We start from the raw sequence: 20,205 nt of genomic DNA, 5'->3' as shown, positions 1-20,205 counted from the left end.
CCCAACTAAAGGTCTAGTTCACAAATTTGTGGGTTATAGCAGAGTGGCTATGCTGCTTTATTTGAGCTATTCTAAGATGGATTTTATTGCAAACGTTCTGCTGTTTGTTCTTTTTGTTGCTGGGAACAGAACAGATGTCAATCATCTGTATTTATAATTCATCTGACTGGAGACGTGTCAGCTGTGAGTAACACATCTACAGATTTGGGGGGTTTTCTCCTGGAAAGTATAATAATTCATATCTCATGTCAAAGTTCAGCCAAAATACTGAGTGGGCGAAATCCACAGAGTAAAGCTGCTCCAGTGTCCCTGATATTGACTAAGTGCCGTGAGACCCAGCCAAGCGTCTCTTAAACTTAGATCTAAAGCCATCTGATGAGAGGTGTGCTGGCAGGCAGTGGGGTGGTGATGGTGGCGGTTACTGCTGTTGGGCGGGGAAGGTTGATGGTGGTTCCCTACCTGGTCGGCAAGTTTTCCCAGCCTGTGAGGCTACAGCAGCAAAGAGGGGGCGGAGGAGGAGGAAAGTGAAGGGGTAGAAGAGGAAGTAAAGAAGGAGGGAAGGTGGAGACAAAACCAAGTATGAGAAATGTGGGTGGGGTTACGCACAAAACAAGGAAGTAAGAAAAAAATGTCAAAAGGGTAAAACTCAGAAAACCAAAACAAGCAGTAAGAACAGAAAAGAGTCTTCAGCCAAATGTTAATCTGCTCATTTAAAGCTGCCAAACAAAGTTAAAGCTTACAGTAAGTTAGCGTGTGACGATTTCAGTGTTACGACTGTGTTAGCGTGCGAGTCTGCAAATTAAACTCGCTGACGATTAAAAGGCTAAATTATATTAGAGTTTCATATCTCCCCATTAAGTCTGTAAAATCGTTATAATATAATAACTTTTCTAACAATTCATTTAATTCCTGACGTGGCTGAAAGCTGCAAATCAGATCTGAAATGTAAAAGCAATGATCAGCTTGAAATGGAGGATGGTCCTGAACCTGAGACACACAGGAAATGAAAAACCGCTCTGCAGGTGAAGAGAATGACTTTTTGTTTTTTAGTGTCCAACCCTCCGACTGTTCCGGACGAACGCCGCGCATCTGCAAAAACGGCACATTCAGACGTTCTTGCATTGCGGTCCGAACGCTCTTACATGCTTCAGCTGAGCAGGAGTTGCAGAAATCCTTCAAGTGATAAACGAAGCTGTGAACAAAACTGCACTTCAGCAGAGATCGGCTAGATTTGCTGACTGTTAAAAACTCGTTAAAGGCTGGATATCTGTGATCTTTTCTTGTGGGGAAATCAAACATCTTCGACTTGTTCTCGGTGTTTACCCAGCAGGCCTCGAAGAAACAACAGAAACACCGAGCACAGAAGAACTGCTGTGAGAGCTGCTCGACATCACACTTTGTAAAAATATAATTTTTCATCTCATCTGCTTGTTTACATCCACTTGTGATGAACATGAATGACCTGTTTTGGAAAAAGAAGAATAAGGTGCACAAGTTGAAGTTTACGAATTCCCGCCTGGGCCGTCCGTATCCAGTAAGGGTCCTGGGCTAGACCCCCCCCATGTCTAACCAAGCCTACCTGAAGCAGTAAGTCATACCGGCTCAGATCAGGTGTTGAGGAGCCAGGGCACCCTGAGGAAGTGGCTACTGGAACAAGAAGGTATCACTGGGCAATAGACGTGTGTTGGAACGCTACTACACAAGTAACCCCAGCAGACGGCGTTAAATTGAATCTTTGATACCCAACAGAAGGGGTACAACAAACATGCTACGATGATATCATCACCCCCACCCCGAGATTGGGTACCAAGCCCCAAGTGATCGTTGAGTTACAGTAGGATAGGTTACCAATGCAGCACTACGGACAATACCTGCTAACCAGCTGATCTACGCTGCTGGAGGCTGAACTTGGCCTCTGCTTGAAGAGAAAGCGTTAGAAGGCAGGAGAAACCAGCTGTTCCACACAGTAGCAGGGAAATAATGAGACAGAGCAATACTGGAAGAGCACAGGACAAGCTCAGTGGATCTAACCACAGCAACCACCCTGAAGAGGCTCTAGTAACCATCACAGTGGCACATATCAAAGAAAGGGACAGGCCCTGACGTGGTCCACACCTACGTTGGTCCTGAGCTATAGCGGTTCTGCATAGACATAAACCCCCTCAATGAGATCATTAACAAGACTGACTACAGAGTGGAGCAGTTGTCAGCCATACAGATGACATGTACACATCGAGCTGTATGCTAAGAGTGAACGAGACCATCGATTCACACCACACATGATAACGAAGAGAGGGAAGGTAGTCAGAACTGAGGGGAGTGAACTACCAGAAAGTGGTTAAAATAGTCCTTAGCAAGTCGCAACTCAACCAGACCGTGTGGTACCCATCAACAAGCTTTTGGCCAAAAAAGTTGGAGTAGATGTAAACTTCTGACCACATCTGTAGGTCTAAGACTCTTTAAGCTTCGCTCAGGGGCAAACACTAAGAGACAGATATTTTAAAATGCTGCATCTTCAGTCATCTCGACTCTTCTTTGGTTTCATTCTGATACTCAGATCTGGGACGCACCCAGTACCAAGGACAGTGGTGTAAACGTGCCGTTCACCAAAGATAGCTCAGAGCTTATTATTCAGACCTCACCATACAAGCAGTCCCACAGGTACTGTCATATAAGGAAAAACATGAAACACAGCAGTCGGATGAATAAACCAAATCAAGCCAAACAGCTTCCTCTGACTGGCTTTCCCAGAAGATCTCACTGGAGGTGATCAATCCGTATTACTGTAATCACTTTACAGTATTTTATACCAGACAACAGACTGAAGCACAGGATCAAACGTTCATATTCCATAAGTTTTGTTCTTTTTCAAATTTCCAAGTACGTGCGGCTGTGGCATAGATCCTCGACAGGTGAAAAACAGGAAAGCTCCACATACGTTCTTTGGCGTCTTTAGGAAAAGCTTCTTTAAGATATCAACCGTGCTTTGTACCACGGTGCCTGAAACGTGACGCACGTCTGCTGGTTTACTTCAGCTGGACTCAAACAGTTCAACATTTCTCCTACTCCATCCTGTCAAGGTGTAACGCATCAGACCGTCGTCTGCGCTTGTGATGGACTGACAGTGACGACCATCTGCTCAGCCGAATAACGGACAAAATCCTCCTTGTACCTCGTGGATTAAAGTAGACGAGCAGATATAACCACAGCCTCGGTTTAATGTGATTTATCTGCTGTTAAGTTGAATTTCCCTCATGTTCATCCGAGTAGGATAGAGTTAATGTCGTTGGAACAGATATTTGGGGGGGTTTCCACCCAGTTTCACACTTTTCTACTTAATGCATAATAATTTCTGATGTAGGGATCAGAGAACTGTGGTTAATGCCTTAAACGCAAGAATACCCTTGTATCATTAAATATGAAAGGATAAATTCTCTGATACCCTAAACTCTGCAAAATCTCAGGCTGCCTGATCTGCACATACCGCACTCATGTGATGAAGATGATGTAAATCTTCCTTTCTCAGTTACAAACTTCTAACAATGGAGTTTTTACATGTTTGAGTCCTCGTTTGAATCAGATCTTAGTTTTTGTTAATGAGAAACTTGTTTCACATGTACCCAAGCTGCAGATGCCACAGTGAGGGTTAAGGGTACTTCCTGGAATTCTTTCTTCAATACCGAATATTGAGCACAACCGCTAATAACATGCCTGTCCTACAAAAAAAACCCCAGCTAGGTTCTTAAACGTGACACCAAGAAATGCTCGAAGGCAAAGCAGAAGCAGGAAGTCGGACAGACCTGCAGGCAGATTGCCAGGTTGACCCTGCAGCCGAAGGAGGTGCTGACGGCTCGGGGGTGGAGTCCCAGGTCCTTGAAGAGTTTGGAGAAGGACTGCGTCAGGGCTATCCTGGGACGCTCCTCTGCTACAACCACGCAGGTCCTCACTCGAGACAAGTCCAGCCCTCGAGCCTGACGGGACAGAAAGGATTTCACAGTCAGAAGGTTTGTCGGTCGTTAAATTCAACCAAGATTTCCGTGAGACGGAGCCGCCCGCACCGCTTTACCTTCAGCGAGTCCGTCTGCAGGCCGAGGCCTTTGGTGCAGAGCTCCATGACGCTGTAGGAGCAGAAGGTGTCGCGAACTTTGTACTGACTGACGGCTGACAGCCAGAGAGCCGGGTTCACTTCCAGCTCGGACGGAGGGATCAGGATGGACTGGTGACCTGAGTACACACTGCAGAGAGGAGAGCGCCGAGTACGGCGAGGCTGCACGGTTACATGATTAAAGAGCTACAAACATGTCAGTCATGAATACAAAGGAAAACACAAACTAGTGATTATTAATTATAAGGAAACTTAAAGAGCAGAGAAAACAGAAACAACCTGGTCATATAAAAGCCTCAAACAGGAACATTCAGAAAGTAAGAAATGCTAAAAACTTCCATTTTAGCTCTAAATAAGAACTAGGAACTACGATTGCCGACCTGCAAAGGCACCAGAGGACAAAGCCCAGGCCGCAGTACGGGTCCAAGCAGATGGCGACCTCTCTGGACGGGTAAAGCTCACACTGCAGCTTGATGGAGCGGCAGAAGGCACTGGTGGCTGTGTGAGACATCTGCAGGAGAAAATCTCACATGAAAATCTTCTTCTTTGTCAGTGCACTTTTTACTAAAAAAAATTATGAAAGTAGGCTTGAAAACTCTGTGCTGTTTATTTGTTTCAGTCAGTGGAGACCTGTGGAGATCGTCTCTGTGCTGCTGGGAGGTTTTTCAAGCAAAACTGAGAATCGGCTGTGGGGTTTTCAACTTGGAGCAAAGAAAATCCAAAGGATTGAGACAAACCTCTTTCACTGGTTGAGATAAAAATGATTAATGAACTAAAAGTGAATTAATTAGCATAACAACAGTCTGGAGGCGGCAGTGGCCACGTGAACTGGCGGTCTTGTTTGCACCCATTGTGTTTCGGCACCAGTTGCATCGTTAATATCCCGGCTTTGACTGATTTGCTCATTAAGCACAGTGGTTAAACATAATGGACGGGAAATTTAGCAGCACACGAGAAAATACGCTGACATTGTTTCCTCCTGTCCTGCTCTTTTTGTCATTCTGATTAGTGTGTTTTTCTCAAAGAATTCATTAATGAGGTGTGTGTGTGTGTGTGTGTGTGTGTGTGTGTGTGTGTGTGTGTGTGTGTGTGTGTTGCATACACTCACAGCTGGTGTGAACAGTATGAAAATTAGCATTTGTGGCAAACTGAGCACAAAACAACGAGCAGAAAAGAAACAAAGACACGATCGCACCATGTGAAGCTGTGTGAAAGTAAGAAGTGGAGGTTTGGTTTCAGGTAGGAAGGTTGGTGGTTTGATGCCTGGCTCCTCTAGTGTCCTTGGGCAAACTAATGAAGTTGCGTAAGTACTTGTCCAAAAATATAGCTGCAGCAGTGTCAATCGTTACTTCAGCCATGTTGATGATTCAAGGAGAATCGAGCTTACCTCCACCATGGAGGTCAGGAGGACTCATTACCTTTTGGAGATAATCAGGATCTCATGTCTTTATTTCTTTACAACAGCAAGAGAGCAAAATTTGACATTATGTGTCATTTCATCACAAACGTGTCAATAGATAGATATGTTCCTAGTGATCGGAGGACTTAGATCCCAGACACAAGCAGCAGGAGTGAGCTTCCTCTGGACTCTCTCTTAGAGACGGGTGAGGAGCTCAGTCACTTGGGAGGGACTGAGCGCACAGCTGTTTCTCCCCCGCATCGAGAGAAGCTGCTTGAGGAGGGTTCAGACCTCTGATTGGCATGTCACGCTAGCAGGAGTCCTCGGGGTAGACCCAGGACAAGCTGGAGAGGTTTATATTTCTCAGCTGGGACTGTGGACGTTATCTGGACTATCTTATCAGGAAAAGCCGTCTAATTAAATGATTTTGTTAGTTTGTGACATTTTCTGATATTCTTTTCGATCAGCAAAACTTTAGGAGACGAAAAGTTTACAAGATAACTTCTTTTACTGCTTTAGTTTCTTTCGATTTTATGGAAACAGATTTTTAAGTTTACGTTCTCTCTCTGTGAGCATCCGCAGGCAGATTAGAGGCCAAACAGGAAAATGACTTCACTTTCACTCAGACGCACACACCAGATGAACAGCAGCAACGAGCTGAGCACAGGATGGAGGTTTGTTTTACTGCAGTGAATCAATAATCACTTTAATCTTTAAAATGTCACCACCATCTATCTGCTCCCCTCGAACAGACTTCCAGGCTCCGCTGCACAAAAACACGTCAGCACTTCCTCCTGTTTTAAGCTTTTCTTCAGCACCACACGAATAATAACAGAGTAAAAATCTCTTCTTGATAGAAGAAGAGTTTCAAAATAAAAGTCTCTGGCTCTCCTCCAAACCATGTGTTTTTTCTGCTGGGAATAACTGGAGCTATGCTGCTAATGTGGATAAACAACATTAAATGTCATCATTAGCTGTGTGTTGGTGTAGTGTGTGTGAGTGTGTGCTTACTTTGACTCCAGCGAGCATGCCGGTGGTGGAGACACTGAAGTCCAGGTAGGCCAGGGTGTCGGGGTTGGACGGTTTATACAGCAGAGGAGGTTTCTTCTTTGGCAAATCGTCTAAAGGAAACAATCAATTTTCTCACGTCAGAGATGATGAATTATAAAATACACAGCTTAGTGTTAGTTTTATTACTCAGTCACTGTTTTTTTTGTTTTTTTATTCACATTGATCACCTGTTCATTAACCAAACTGTGTTTAATCACTTGCAGGGTGCCCTCAAAAAACACATCGCCTACCTGTGTCCATGACAGGAGGCCAGGTCCGGACATCCACGGCCGCCGAGGCTTCTTTGGACCTCAGCAGTTTAGTGATGACCTGCGTGGTCATCACGCACACCGACCGGCTCACCTGCACGATTCAGCGCGCACAGATCATTCATAAAAAACAGATCAGCAGTAACTGAACGACTCCAACAGTGCGGAGAAATAATCGCTCCTCAGCTCAGCTTCACCTCCCGTTATTCACACGATTCATCTGTTCACTTTTTCTTGGGCTGGTTTAATAATAATAATCTTATTATAATGATCACAGTGTACGTATGCACGTCTGTCCTCCGAAACATGTCATTCAATCTGGATGAAACCTGGAATATAAACTGCCAAAGGTGCCAGGATATCAACGTCTATGTAGCTTTTGGAAATCATTTTTATAACACTCAAATTAAACGGATTATGTCCACGTCACAACTATTTCGTTGGCATTAAGTCTACGTTACGACTTTTAAGTTCCCGCCTGAAATGCACTCCTGGGCTTTTCAAAGTAAAACAACAGCTTTCCCAGAATTTTATGTTTTTAAGGTCGTAAAGTTCTGGAGTGAGAATCTCAGGAATGAATATAGTAAATATTAAAAGTTTTCAGTTATTGTGACTACGTCATCTAAGAAATCAATATCTTTTATATTTACAGACACAGAAAAGTAGATTTGTAGGTAATTTGGCCTTTACTTAAATGAACAACTGTCTGTGTGTTTCTTTTATCTTTTTAAACCCTCGCCTACATCCACATGTCAGGTTTTCTTAGAAATACCTGCATCTGCTAAGAATAAACTGCTGAAGCTGTCAAAATATTCTCATTAATTTTTAAATTAAGAAAACAGGAAGTGAGGTGTAGAGGGGGCGGTGACTTGCACCTACATGATCATTCACGTTTTTCTCAAATACTTTAACCACAGAGTAGTGATTAGAGCCGTCACAGTGTTGGTTTACCTCCACGATCATCTTGACGGTGGGCAGCGTGGTGGCGATGTTTTGCGGGTGAGGCGGCCGCACCGTGATTGGCACACAGCCGGCGTAAAGGCAGCCATAAAACGCCACGATGAGGTCGATTCCTGGGAGAGGATGTAGAGATGAGAGAAGAAATAAGAGGGGGTGAATTTGGAAAACTTAAATTAGTTACAGGTATTAAGGTGCCGTATACTGAGCGATGGACCCTCGGGGCCGTTAATTGAATGCAGCTTTAAGAAAATCTGATCGTGTCGGGTTGTTTTTCCTGCACGGCTGCGTCTGTCCTACTGTGATGGACACGGCGCGCTGTGTCTCAGAGGGTAATTACACTTCCTGCGTCCTCCTTGTTTTTCCCCGCGGCGCTCTCTTCGATCTAACCGAACTCACTGAACATGTTTGCCGCGTCCTTCATTCCTCATTTTAAAACATCCCAAGTTAACCCATTTTAGTACAAGTCGTTCTCTAGAAACTTCATCCATCCTTTCATTTCTTTTGCTTATATAGGGCAGTCACTGAAAGTATAATAAGGTTATCCACTCAAACACTTTATATGTTGTCATAATTACAATGACGGTTTTTCGCTCGATGCCCAAATAATTATTATTTTCCATCGTCCCAAAGAAGCACTGTGGAAGTGTAACTTCGGCTTGTGGGAAATCAAACATGCATCATTTTCACATTTTTTTCAATTAATAAAAAACGAGCACTGCTACATTAGTGAATGAGTAATAATAATTGTAAGATATAATGCATAGGCACAAGGGGCAATTTTATACATAAGTCTGTTTATTTTAATACTTTCTGAACATTTGTCAGACTCTGTTTAAAAACTTCTACTTATTTTTTTTCAATGCACAACTTTTAGCATCAGATAATTTTACAGAATGAATGCTGGTTACAGCCTGTGTGGTATTATGTGTGTCCTGTAGTTGCATTTAAAATCATTTTCATTTATTCATCTGCACTCTGTGTTTTTTGAACTTCAGTTAAACAGAAGGGAAGAAAAAATGCATTCAAATGAAAGATGGTTTGATTTTTAAATTAATAGATGCTCATTTAAAATCATTAAAAACAGATTCCAAATGACAATTTCCGTTATAAAGTAAATATTAATAAACATTAACATAAGCACTGGTCTAAATTATTATTTTTGGCATTTTTGTCTTTTCTTTCTAATTTTTAATTGTTTTTAATAATAAAAAAAAGGTCCAATCAGCAATCACAGCAATAAAAGACAACTGTAGGTCAAAGATTCAAAAACTAAAATGATTAATGTGTAACCTTCAGTTCTCTAAAACCGTTTCCTAAGTCTGTCTGCATCGATTTGTTCATTTACCCAATATATTCGTCATAGAGGGTCGGGGCTCATATTGCTCCCGTTATGTAACAATAGCTGAGTCTGTGTGTGGCTCCGAATCCAGGTACATCTGTCCATGTAGTACATTAATATTAATCAGGACACTTTTCCAAGCTTTTTTTTTCCTGGTTCAGATCAGCTTTTATTTTGAAAATTTGAGGGATTTCAGTAAATCTATGACATCCTGCAGTGTCACCGCAGAGACACAAGTACAGCAAGCTGACCTGCTGTCAGTGTTTACCTGGAGGGTAGACCAGTGCAACGTGGTCTCCATCCTGCAGGTGGCCCCGTTCAGCCAGCATGGCGGCGATCTTCTCTGCTCTCTTGTGCAGCTGAACACAAGTCAGAGAGCTGGCTATCGTACCCTGGGGGAGGGGACACACACAGAAGATTGACACATGCAATCAGCAGCGTGCATCAGTAAGTGTCATGTCACATTTTCCGTTGCAGCATCTCAGCGGTGAACAGCTGTAAACAACCCGGCGGATCCTATTGCCATTATGCAAACTAACAGTGGTGAACACCTCCCAGCCCGGATTCTTTTTCTTCAGCCAACACAGAGCAGAAAGAAAGACCTGCATCTTCTTTTCATTTCTGCCTCCCTTTAAAAGCACACGCACTGCTTCAAACAGCCCAACTGATTCCTGTTAAAGCTCCTTCCCATGTAATACATACACGTCACCTATACTTCAGCTCCTTAAGTCATTTTCTAGATTATTTAGGAGTTCTATATCATAACATATGATTTATATCACGCTTTAAAGCAAACCTTTGAGGCAAAAAAACAGAATAATGTAGATTTAATATTTTAAAGCTTTAAAATATTATTATTTAAACAAACTATGAAGCTCTGTCTGCCAAGACTGAGAAAGATAAGCCATTTCTGAACACCCCTGCTGACCTTATCATACTATTTTTGGTAAGATTCTATAAAATCAATATCATCTCATACAGTGTGAGTGTGTGTGTGTGTGTACTGTGAGGACTCACCCTGGAGTTGAGGAGTGTGTACAGGACGTGGTCTGGAGTGGTCTGGGCTCTCCATTGTAACACCTCAGACAGGAAGAGGAACTAAAAGACACAATCAGTAAAAACAATGAGATTATAAATTGTAACCATAAATAATAACCATGAAATATCCAGCAGAGCAGCACTCGACATTCTTTCTGAATTTTCAATCTGAGAAATGGATTGAAGGAATCATTCTAGTCTCTTTGAAACCCAAAAACATAACAAAAACAGTGTACGCTCAGATCATCTGTGCTGAAGGTGACCGGGGTCGGGCTGGAGACGTGCGGGATGCTAGCAGAAGTATCGGAGCTGCTGCTGCAGCAGAGAACCACCTCTGATGGTCCTTGGTGGAAACGACTGGACAGAGACACCGGGATGGCAGGGATGGAAGCACCCGGGTCTCGCAGCTGTTTCAGTTCATTTCAAGTAAATGCAAATCCCAACAACAGTGTGAAGGTGCAGACCTACAACATTAGAGGGAAAACCCCTCCAATCACACAATCCTCTACTAGCAAGCACCAATCACAGCAGGAAGGAAAACCTCCACATGGCCTGTCCTCAGTCCCAATACGCCCCCTACTGAACATGTTTGGTACATACTTCATCAGAGGCAGCCAAACTAACGACCACTGCATAACTGTGAGTTGCATTTATTCAGGAATGGAGAGCAGCTCCGGTTAACAGCAATAACAACAGATGCCATGTGCAACCCAACATGACATGTGCGGTCCAGGTTTAGACAGACGACTGCTTGCATCACTTGTATTAAACATCTGTCATACACATATATTATAGTGTCAGTCTATCAAGTTGTTACATATGTTAGAGGTCTGGCAAATGCATGTTTTTTTATTAATGGAAACTCACTGCATGTCTTTTTTTAAGACAATATTTAATTTACTAGAAACTCTGAATGCACCCCAGTGACCCCAGACCTGCAGCTGGAAGGACCGATGCTTTAAAAATGCAACAGAGTTCAAAAAGGTTTTTGAATCAAATTGAGTGAACGTACAAGTGGCATACAAACAGCCAAAGTCAGCTGCAAAACTGTCTAAATCTCAGCTCGTGAACAGGTGATCAGCTGACTTGAACATCTTAAAATGTGCATGAAGATGCCCGTGAATAAAACGGGAGATTGGAAGAACTTTTCTCAGTTATCACCACCAGTAAATTCTTTAAATGGCAGCATTTTTACAGCTAAAATATCACCACAGTTTATCACGCGAGCACGTTTTCTTAGAAACGAGCCCTGTGACGGCAACCAATAATGGCAAAAACTCTGCTCCCAATATGTTTTACAGCGTTGGAGCTCTGCTGAGACGCAGACCGAATGCTGATGAAGTATCCTGATAAAATGAGATCTTGGCAGCTCAGTGACTCGACAGCGTGCGGGGAAATTAAGGTGATGCACTTAATTTGTCAGAGAAATACGGAGGAAGGAGGGCGATGTTAGTGGAAAGGCAACAAGATCTTCATTCTTCACAAAAACAGAGACAAAAAGCGAGCGTGATGGAAATTACAGCTGGGAGGAGAGAACGCCTCGAGACAGGGCGAGTTTGTTTCTGGGCTCATGAATTTTTCAAGATTTGCTGCTGGAGTGAAAGTCATGCCTGTTGAGCTTTGCTCTGCCAGAGAACATCACTTTATATGTGTGTGTGTCTGTGTGTGTGTTCATGCTGCCAGACGCTTTGGTGACAGATGAGAATTTGGCTTTCAGACTCTTAATCCTTCGACCGTAAAACAAATGAACCTCTGCACCGCACCGTGTCCGTCACATCTGGGAAGAGGCCGGGTGCGCTTGATTTGTACTGCAAATTTCACCGACTGGGACCAGCTACACAACACTGAATTACACTGCTACAGAAGCTTTAATGGTATGTAAACTGTTGCTCCTGCAGCTGCAGAAGAGGAGACGAGGTTTTTTCCTCATCGACAGAGCCCACGGAGGTTTGCTCGTGGACACTTTTTCAGCTGTGAGGAAAGAATACGGCACGCACTGAAATAAAGGAGAAGCATTCTGGTCAGATTTCAGAGACCCTGAGATCCAAATCCCAGATGAGCCCCACTCTGTTCACACCCTGAATACAAAATAGATCAGCCACATTTGATATTTATTAGGACCAGTGAATTAAAAGTAACACATATTTTGCTCTCTGGAGACTCTAGTGATGAACCTGCTGACTCAGAGAGAGACAGACAGTTGAAGGAAGATGTTTTTTTAAAGCCTAATCAGGTGCTGATTGGAGCAGATGATTATTGATTGAAACTAACCCGAGCGGACAATCCAGAGGAGGTAACAGCTACTAACCTGCTGTACGGGCTGTGTGTTTACCTTCTCGTACCCACAGGATCTCTCCCACCTTTCTACTTAGCAAATGAGGATAATCATTACAAAGTCTGAATAATCTTTAATTATAACTTCAAAGCTGTGCGCCACCTCAAAGAAAAGCACTTCATTATAACGCTGTATATCAGTAATTAGGACATCTTTAATAATGCCAGCAACCTTTATGATAGCAACAACGTTTTTAAAAATGTAATAATTTGTAGCAAAACTTCAGAATGTGGTAACAATGAGTTCTGTCTCAGCCCCCCCATCATCCATATGTGACTGAGACTAGGGCTGTTCGATATAACGATATATATCGGATGACGATATAAAAACGTCCATTTCATTTTACGCTATCGTTTGTTTCGTGCTGTCGCAAAAGAAACTGTTTACGGCAATATTTTTTCATCGTTTTGATGGTCACTGTAGTGGCTATATTCATTTCTTAAAGTTCTCTCTTTCTCTTATATTTAATATAACCACACTACAGACGGACAAGCGCCTGTTTTTATGCGTTGTCGTTAGCAACAACGACGGTAACACCTTCGCGTGTCCGCTTGTTTATGTTCCACATAAACCTTTCACAATAAAGCTCAAGATCCTGTTGAGACTTTTCAAAATAAACTGAATCACGTGAAAGAGCAGATTATTTACGGATGAGAAGTAAAAAAGAGCCGCCAGGTGCTAAAAAATAAACCTTAGACTCAAACGTTAGAACAGGCTTTTCCCCGCAGCACACCGTGTAATAAATACTCACAAAGAAAACAGCGGCCGTTACAACTTATGTCTAAAGATGTATAGTTTCATGCATCGGTTAAAACACTCGACTCCAGCTACATGACGCGCAGCTGGAAACACTTCCCGCAAGTCGAGCTGCCCGAGATTCACAGAGTTTACAGAAAATGTTACATTTTTGTGATTTATATCGTTATCAGGACGATAGATGTCTTATATCGGGATATGAGATTTTGGTCATATCAGCCCTAACAGACTCATTGTTACCACATTCACATGTCAGGCCTGATCCTGGCACAAGACACGTCAACACCTCACACAATGAACATTCTCAGGTTTCGAAGTGTACATTTCCAGATTTTATTTATATAATGTATATCATTCACTCACTGTATATAATGTTCTGTCTCTTTTTGCACAGTCGAGGAGCGTATCAGGACACATTTCCCTGCGTGTTGTACTTGTATAACTATGAATGTGACAACGAATCCTGAATCTTGAAGTTGACAAATGGAAATGTTACAAATTTGAATCACCATCTTAACAGTTCTGGTGTCCACAGACAAAACAATATTTTAACTCGTGATTTTTGTGTCCAGCCATTATTTCCTGATTATTATAGTCCAAAAATAAATAAATTAATAAAACAATCCTGATAACAGTTATTCGCCCATCAATTCTCTTCTGCTTGGCCAATTCAGGGAGGTGGAGGCTGGAGCCTCTTCCACCTGTGAGAGGTGGGGTGTTTTCAGCCTGTCACAGGGCTAACACAGAGACCATTCACAACCACATTCACACCTATGGCCGTTTTAAAATCACCAGTTAACCTAACCCCACTAACTGCATGTCTTTTGACTGTGGGAGGAAGCCGGATTACCCGGAGGGACACGGGGAGAACATGCAAACCACACGGAAAGGCCAGATGTGCATCAAACCCAGTGCTGCCGCGCTGCCCATCTATTAGAATATCTATAGAATCTATAGATATATGAAAAAATAGCAACAGCACTATCAACTAACAGACGCTCACTTTGAGTTCAGGTTTGGTCTCCACCGACTCCTGAAGGCGTCTGTCCTCTGATGAACCTCAGAGATAAACCTCGGTGGGTTTATCTCAGCGTGTCTGCTCGAGCAGAGGTTGTTAAAGCAAATCCGCAGACATAAATATGATGAATCCTTTCGAATAACAGTAAAATGTATCTCGTGTGTGAAAGTAAAATCCATGTGTGTGATTAATGCTGCTTTCTTGTGGTTTTTAATGTAAGCTGTGAGCAGATTAATGCCTCACTTATCAAAACTGTTAATTTAAACGACTCTTCAAACACTGCGGTACGACCTACAGCGTTCTGCTGCTGAAACCATCGCTCAGCTCCAAGTTTGCAGTTTCGATATTATAACCCTCAGAGTCTGGCTGACGAAAGATGGCGTCATCTGCTCGCCACCAGCTTCACGCATGGCAGACCTCGAGGGAGTGCAAAGATTTAAAGGAGGTCTCTCTGCTCTGATGAAAACATCACTCAGCTGCTTGTGGGCTCAGCTCTGAGCTTTCATGAAACTTTCATAACAGCAAATTAGAGTTTGCTTCCGTTCCAGCTCCCTCATACGTTGCCATCTGCTGCGTGGTGAAATGTCCTAAACACCTTGCAGCTCCGTGGCTGCACGTGTATTAACGAGGGGGATCCAAACGTTTGCTTTACACAAGCGGGCTTTGTGCTTAACCTTCAGGAGGAGGGTAAAGTTGTTTGTTGCTGTTTGTAAAAGATGCTTTGGCCTGCAGTTAAACCCGAAGCCTGGAAGAACTGGAACCTGCCTGCAGATAAAGCTCGTGTTATCTGTGAGAGAGGGGGCTGGCATGCTAAACAGCGACACAAAGAGCTTCTGTCTGCAGATACAAATCTGGTCTCGTATTGTAGCATTTTATCAGCATGTGAGCGAGGGTGCCGAATTCTCGGGCTAAAACACCGAGTTGCTCAGTTGTATCTGATGTCATTATCAGAGAGGACAATCGCTTCAATGAAACACGACACAGCAGCCACCTGGCCGGTATTACATCACTTGGATGAAGAAAACTGCTAAACCCTTCTAGTGGCATCTGTTGCACTGCGCCGACTACGAAGCTAGAAAACTGTTTGTATGGTGGTCTGAAGTGAGATATTACATTTTTCCTCTTAGGCTATGTTGAATTTAATGCCAAGGGATCATTTTGAGGTAAAGATGCAAAGACCTTCAGGCAGGATCAAAGCCTCAAACAGCCAAACAACTTTAAAACAACCCAACAACTTTGGGTTCTGTTATGTGTGATTTTATGAGGCTGTATCTTTGCACATTTACCACCAGCACGGGCATTGCTATAGACCAGGCAGTAAGACAAGGTGTTACCCTGACCACCGAACCCTAAAATCCCAAAACATCACAGGCATCTGGGGGATGTGCCAGAGAGTTTGATCCACAGGAGCCAAAGGACCTGCTGCCAGTGTCCCAGTCACACAACACAGGACACAGCCAGCGGTCCCACATCCGTTCCCTGAAGGGTAAAAGGTGTTTCACAGCACAATGTTAGGCAGGTGTTTTTAATTATGTGGCTAACATGTGCACAGTGTATGCACAGCATTCAAAACAAGCCTGTCGTAGTTTTCAATTCCACTTAAGAGCTATTATGTTTTTAAAAAATCTTTTGGCATTAGAACCTGGAAATAAAAGCTCCTTTTTGGATATTACTGAATTATGGTGACCATTGTATGTGTGAATGCTGAAATCAGCATTTGCCACAGATTTTATTCACTTTGATTGTTAGGGTCTGCAAAAAGAAGCCTGAGTTATTAGAAAAATAGAAACACTTGAAACTTGCTGATAGAATTCTTGCAAAGAAGGACACCCCCCTCCTTTTTTCCCCAGTGGCTCTAATCCTCTTCCATAAGTTACAGTTTCTTCTTTGTGTTTGTTTGTTTTTTTCATGCTGCTTTATGGAAACAGCCGTAATGAAATAATAATTTTCCATGAAGTCATGAGACAAGCAGTCCTGTCTACAGAGGCTGAGCTCATCCCAGTGTGAGCGTTTAGTGCTCAGTCAACCATCGCCGGGCAAATCAACGTTATTAGAAGAGGAATGTGAGAAGACACTCGTAGTGAATCATATTTTACTCTCTATGAAGTTACACAGAAAACATTTTAATAAATACAGGAAGTTGGGGTTGTTTCACTCATCCGCACAGAGGGCCTGGTTTTCAGTGGGATGGACATGGAGGGAGGAAGTGGGGTAAAGTGGAGCGATGAATGAATGAGCGGATCAGACAACAAATGTCCCAATAAACACAATGATGATGAGGCCAAGCAGCAGCAGTAAACACAAACCCTACGTCCTGATCCTTCTCTAGAGTAAAGATGGCGTCACCCTCAGCACGCTTCAGGATTTTCACAGTAAAAACTAAAACACAAACACACTCTTCAAATTAAACCTGCCTTCAAAACATCAATCAACGCATTTAAAGCAAATATGTAACCCGTTCCTGGATTATTCTGCAGTCGAGCCGAGCCGCAGTTTGTGTCCCAGTCTGAGCGGATCATCACTGCTGGGATCATCCCAGTTTCATTTGTCATTACTTTGTGAACTGTCTTATTTTAGCAGAGTTTCCTAAGTGGCAGAACAGAAATCTGGATGTTTTAGGAACATACGGGAAACTGCTGATTTGAGATTAAATATATTTAAATTGTGAGAAGAAAAATTACAAAAAAAGTTAGAATTTGATGTGAATCAATTGTTAGTGCATAGCTTCTCAATAAGCAGCCTTAACCAACCAAGAACTCAAGGCACTAGTGTTTCTGTATCTGTGGAAAACGCCTCTATGCTGGTGCTCCTCCTGCGTATGGACGCCTGTTAACTTATCTGTGGTCTTCTCGGTTTAACTTGTGCAAACGCTGTGCAACGACCGTGCAGTGAAGAAACAAAAAGAAAAGCTTGTGTTTTAATGTCGGCTTCACTTCTCCTCACCTCGACAGTCGTCGATAGGTGTCGTAACCTTTGAATACAGCTGTATCTACACACACTACAGGAGACATCTCATCTGTTTGTCGGCATCCAAACACACATGCGGCATGTTGAGAGCGAGGCTGAGGCTGCAGCAGCCTCCCAGCGCGCTGCGGTGGAGGTGGTGGTTGTTATTATTTAGGGCCTGTCTCTTTTCATCAGAGTCTACAGAGTGTGCGTTCTCTGCTGCCGGCTGCCTGACTGACAGTGTTGGGGAGTAACGGAATACATGTACCGTCGTTACGTATTTAGAATACAAAATATGAGTAACTGTATTCCGTTACAGTTACCGTTTAAAAAGGTGGTCTTCAGAATACAGTTACTTTGTTGAAATAAATGGATTACACTGCGGTACTTTCCTGTTTCATTTTGTCGCGGGTCAGGACTGTTTGGGTTTTGTTTGACAGCTACGTTCTTTCGTTCCAGGCGGCAGCGTTACGGTTGCCATGGTTACAGGGTGACGCTCTCTCTCTCTCTGCGACTGTGTGTTTCCTGGGTGAGAGAGCGCCTTTTCGTTGTTGTTGTTGTGCTAAGCTAACAGGCAGAATGCTACAAGCATAGCTCTAAAGAATGTAGCATCATGGGCAGTGTAGTCCGTGTTGCAGGGAGAATGGACTGCCATACACGTTATGTGTCTGTGAGCGCGAGGAGGGAGAAAAAGGCGAGTGGAAAGGTACGAGTTGTCATCGAGCAAAAACGGGAGCTGGAAACATGTAAATATAATAATAACCACTGCAGCCAAGAAGAGTGCCTGACGAGCCCAGTTGTAAGTAAGCTATTAAGACTCGACTGTACACTGTGTTCGTGTTTTCCTCCGAAAACAATAAGTTCCGTTGGAGCAGCCTTTCAACGCCTCTCTCCGTCTCTCGCAAGAAAAGTTGACCCACACAACAAAGTAAAGCTATTTTTCGGCTACGTATTAGTCAGAGGTCCCTTTACTACAGTTCGGAGTCGCGGACCTTCAGTAATAGTAATAAATCACACAGCAATAGTACATTCACGTTGTTGTAAAAAGCATGATAATATATTAAGTAATCCAAAGTATTCAGAATACGTTACTCTCATTGAGTAACGTAACGGAATACGTTACAGAATACATTTTGGGGCATGTATTCTACAGTTTATATAACCTGAGTCCTTTTGTTCATGAGGACAGTTCTCCTCTCCTCCAACAACTGCTTCTTCAGTTGTTCGTGTAGAGTCGTGTAGAGTCCCAGGTATTTAACCACAAGTGGGGGTTTCCCTATAAGTGTGGTGCTGATGCTAAAGTTGGAAGAGAAAAACTAATTTTGCTCCTTAGCAAGGTTTTTTCTTTCCCCAACTTGCCTGATGAGTCCTAAATCTTGTCCTCTATTCAGTAATTTAAAATATTTTAAAATAATGTTTCCCACTTTTCAATGCATCCATATTGGCCCCTCCCTACCTGTGCGACTGACTCCACACTGACACTCCCACTCGCTCCCTTAGGTCTTTGTCTTCTGCTCACCGCCCCGTCTCGCCATTATGGGGAACAGAGCTCTCGGCCGCTCTGCTAGCCGGCTCCAAAGTTCACTTCTGATATAAGTAATACAGGATCTCTTCCCTTATTCAAGTCAAGCAGAGCCAGCTCAGCCGGACGAGCCTCAGCCGTACATCTGCACAGCGTTAAAGGAACGCTGCTTTTATTAACATCTGGGCACCGACCCGGAACACGAACACTCACACTTATTCAGCGCTGCAGGAGCCTCAGTCATGGTGGCCAACAACAGCTAAACCTTAACATTTTTGTCAGCTACGCAAACACTGGAAACCACATCGCACAGCCTCAACAAAATGACTGGAATGACTGAAATAACAATCACAGCACAAGCAGAGTTAAACATTAATAGTCCCACGGGGCACTGCGAGGCTTTGCCAATGCAAAGTGTTCTGTACTTCAAAAAACAAGCCATGAATTATTAAAAGGAAACAAGTACGCACAAACACACTCCTCAGTCTGTTGGACGAAGGTAAGGATAACTCAACATAACTCAGTAAGCTTCAAAAACTAGCACAACTAAGTTAATTAGACCAATTAAATTAGGCGAGAGTTGTTTACAGTGCTTTACACGGCAGACAAGGACTCCATTAAGGTACCATTAACACTTTCTGTTGAGTGAGTTATTAATGAGAATAAGTCGTAATGGAGTAAGCCATGAAATGAAGCCAGATGCCTAATTATGTGTACTTTGTGTGTGTAATGTTTATGATGATGGCGATGATGCAGAAAACCAGCAGACCCCCCCTCTCACACACACCTTCCTTGCCTGGTCATTGTCTTCGATCTGACCCAGATCCCTGCCGCTGGCCTGGGCGATCCTCTTTCCCGACACCAGATTCCCGACCATCACAGACGCAGGACCGATCTCTGGAGGAGGAGCAGGGAGACGGGGACGAGAGCTCGGTATGAACAAGAAATTGTTGCACGCAGAATCAAGCCGCCCATTCAGCAAATACAATAAACGGATTCTACATTTTTATCTGACTACAGTCAACGATAGTTAAAAAACATTACTGGTATAAATGCAAAAATACGGATTGAATTGTCACGGCAGGAAACGCACAGCTGTCAACAATGGCTGCGATGTAATCGAGCGCCGCACAGGGCCGTGACAGACCGACTGTGAGTCAGCACGCACAACATCAGGACCCTGGAAGTGGGGCGGCCAAACTGAGAAGCTGATTTTTTAAATTTGTGCTTTCTTGGAACATTTTTGTCTTCGATTCTCTTTTCTTTGTTTGGGTCGTTCCATCTAAATTCCGGTTGACACCTCTGCTTGCCTGAGCTGGAAACGGTGAACACATCCAATCACTGAAGCCAGCGTTCGGCTATTTTATCAGAAGTCACATTCACATACAGTGACATGCTGCCCATCATTTCAAGCTCAGATGAGGAGGCAGGAGGGGTTGTGATGTTTCACACTGATTTGAGTCACGCA

At 43.3% G+C, this 20,205-nt stretch overlaps 1 protein-coding gene across 8 annotated transcripts in view; it reads right to left on the bottom strand.

Moving 5' to 3' along the window:
* The window catches only part of LOC146553084 (disco-interacting protein 2 homolog C), a 199,788-nt gene that overhangs the window by 8,204 nt on the left and 171,379 nt on the right, over positions 1–20,205 (bottom strand). For 4 of the 8 annotated variants that reach the window (XM_085255374.1, XM_085255366.1, XM_085255371.1 and 1 more), the window contains 10 exons: positions 19,525–19,634; positions 10,140–10,220; positions 9,391–9,514; positions 7,775–7,896; positions 6,806–6,917; positions 6,516–6,625; positions 4,486–4,616; positions 4,067–4,235; positions 3,801–3,971; positions 460–489 (listed from right to left, as the gene is read on the bottom strand). In XM_085255374.1, coding sequence (XP_085111500.1) covers positions 460–489; positions 3,801–3,971; positions 4,067–4,235; positions 4,486–4,616; positions 6,516–6,625; positions 6,806–6,917; positions 7,775–7,896; positions 9,391–9,514; positions 10,140–10,220; positions 19,525–19,634 — 1,160 coding nt within the window. Of the gene's footprint in view, positions 1–422; positions 490–3,800; positions 3,972–4,066; positions 4,236–4,485; positions 4,617–6,515; positions 6,626–6,805; positions 6,918–7,774; positions 7,897–9,390; positions 9,515–10,139; positions 10,221–19,524; positions 19,635–20,205 lie in introns of all 8 variants that reach the window. The other 4 variants (XM_085255373.1, XM_085255367.1, XM_085255369.1 and 1 more) reach the window with 4 other exon arrangements.

This window comes from Mchenga conophoros, linkage group LG18, assembly GCF_057382185.1.
Source record: "Mchenga conophoros isolate Kocher_MC1m ecotype Shallow Benthic linkage group LG18, M_conophoros_male_GT1.1, whole genome shotgun sequence".
Lineage (NCBI taxonomy): Eukaryota > Metazoa > Chordata > Actinopteri > Cichliformes > Cichlidae > Mchenga > Mchenga conophoros.
The sequence above is the reverse complement of the archived record's forward strand: the minus strand, read 5'-3'. Positions and strand labels throughout refer to the sequence as shown.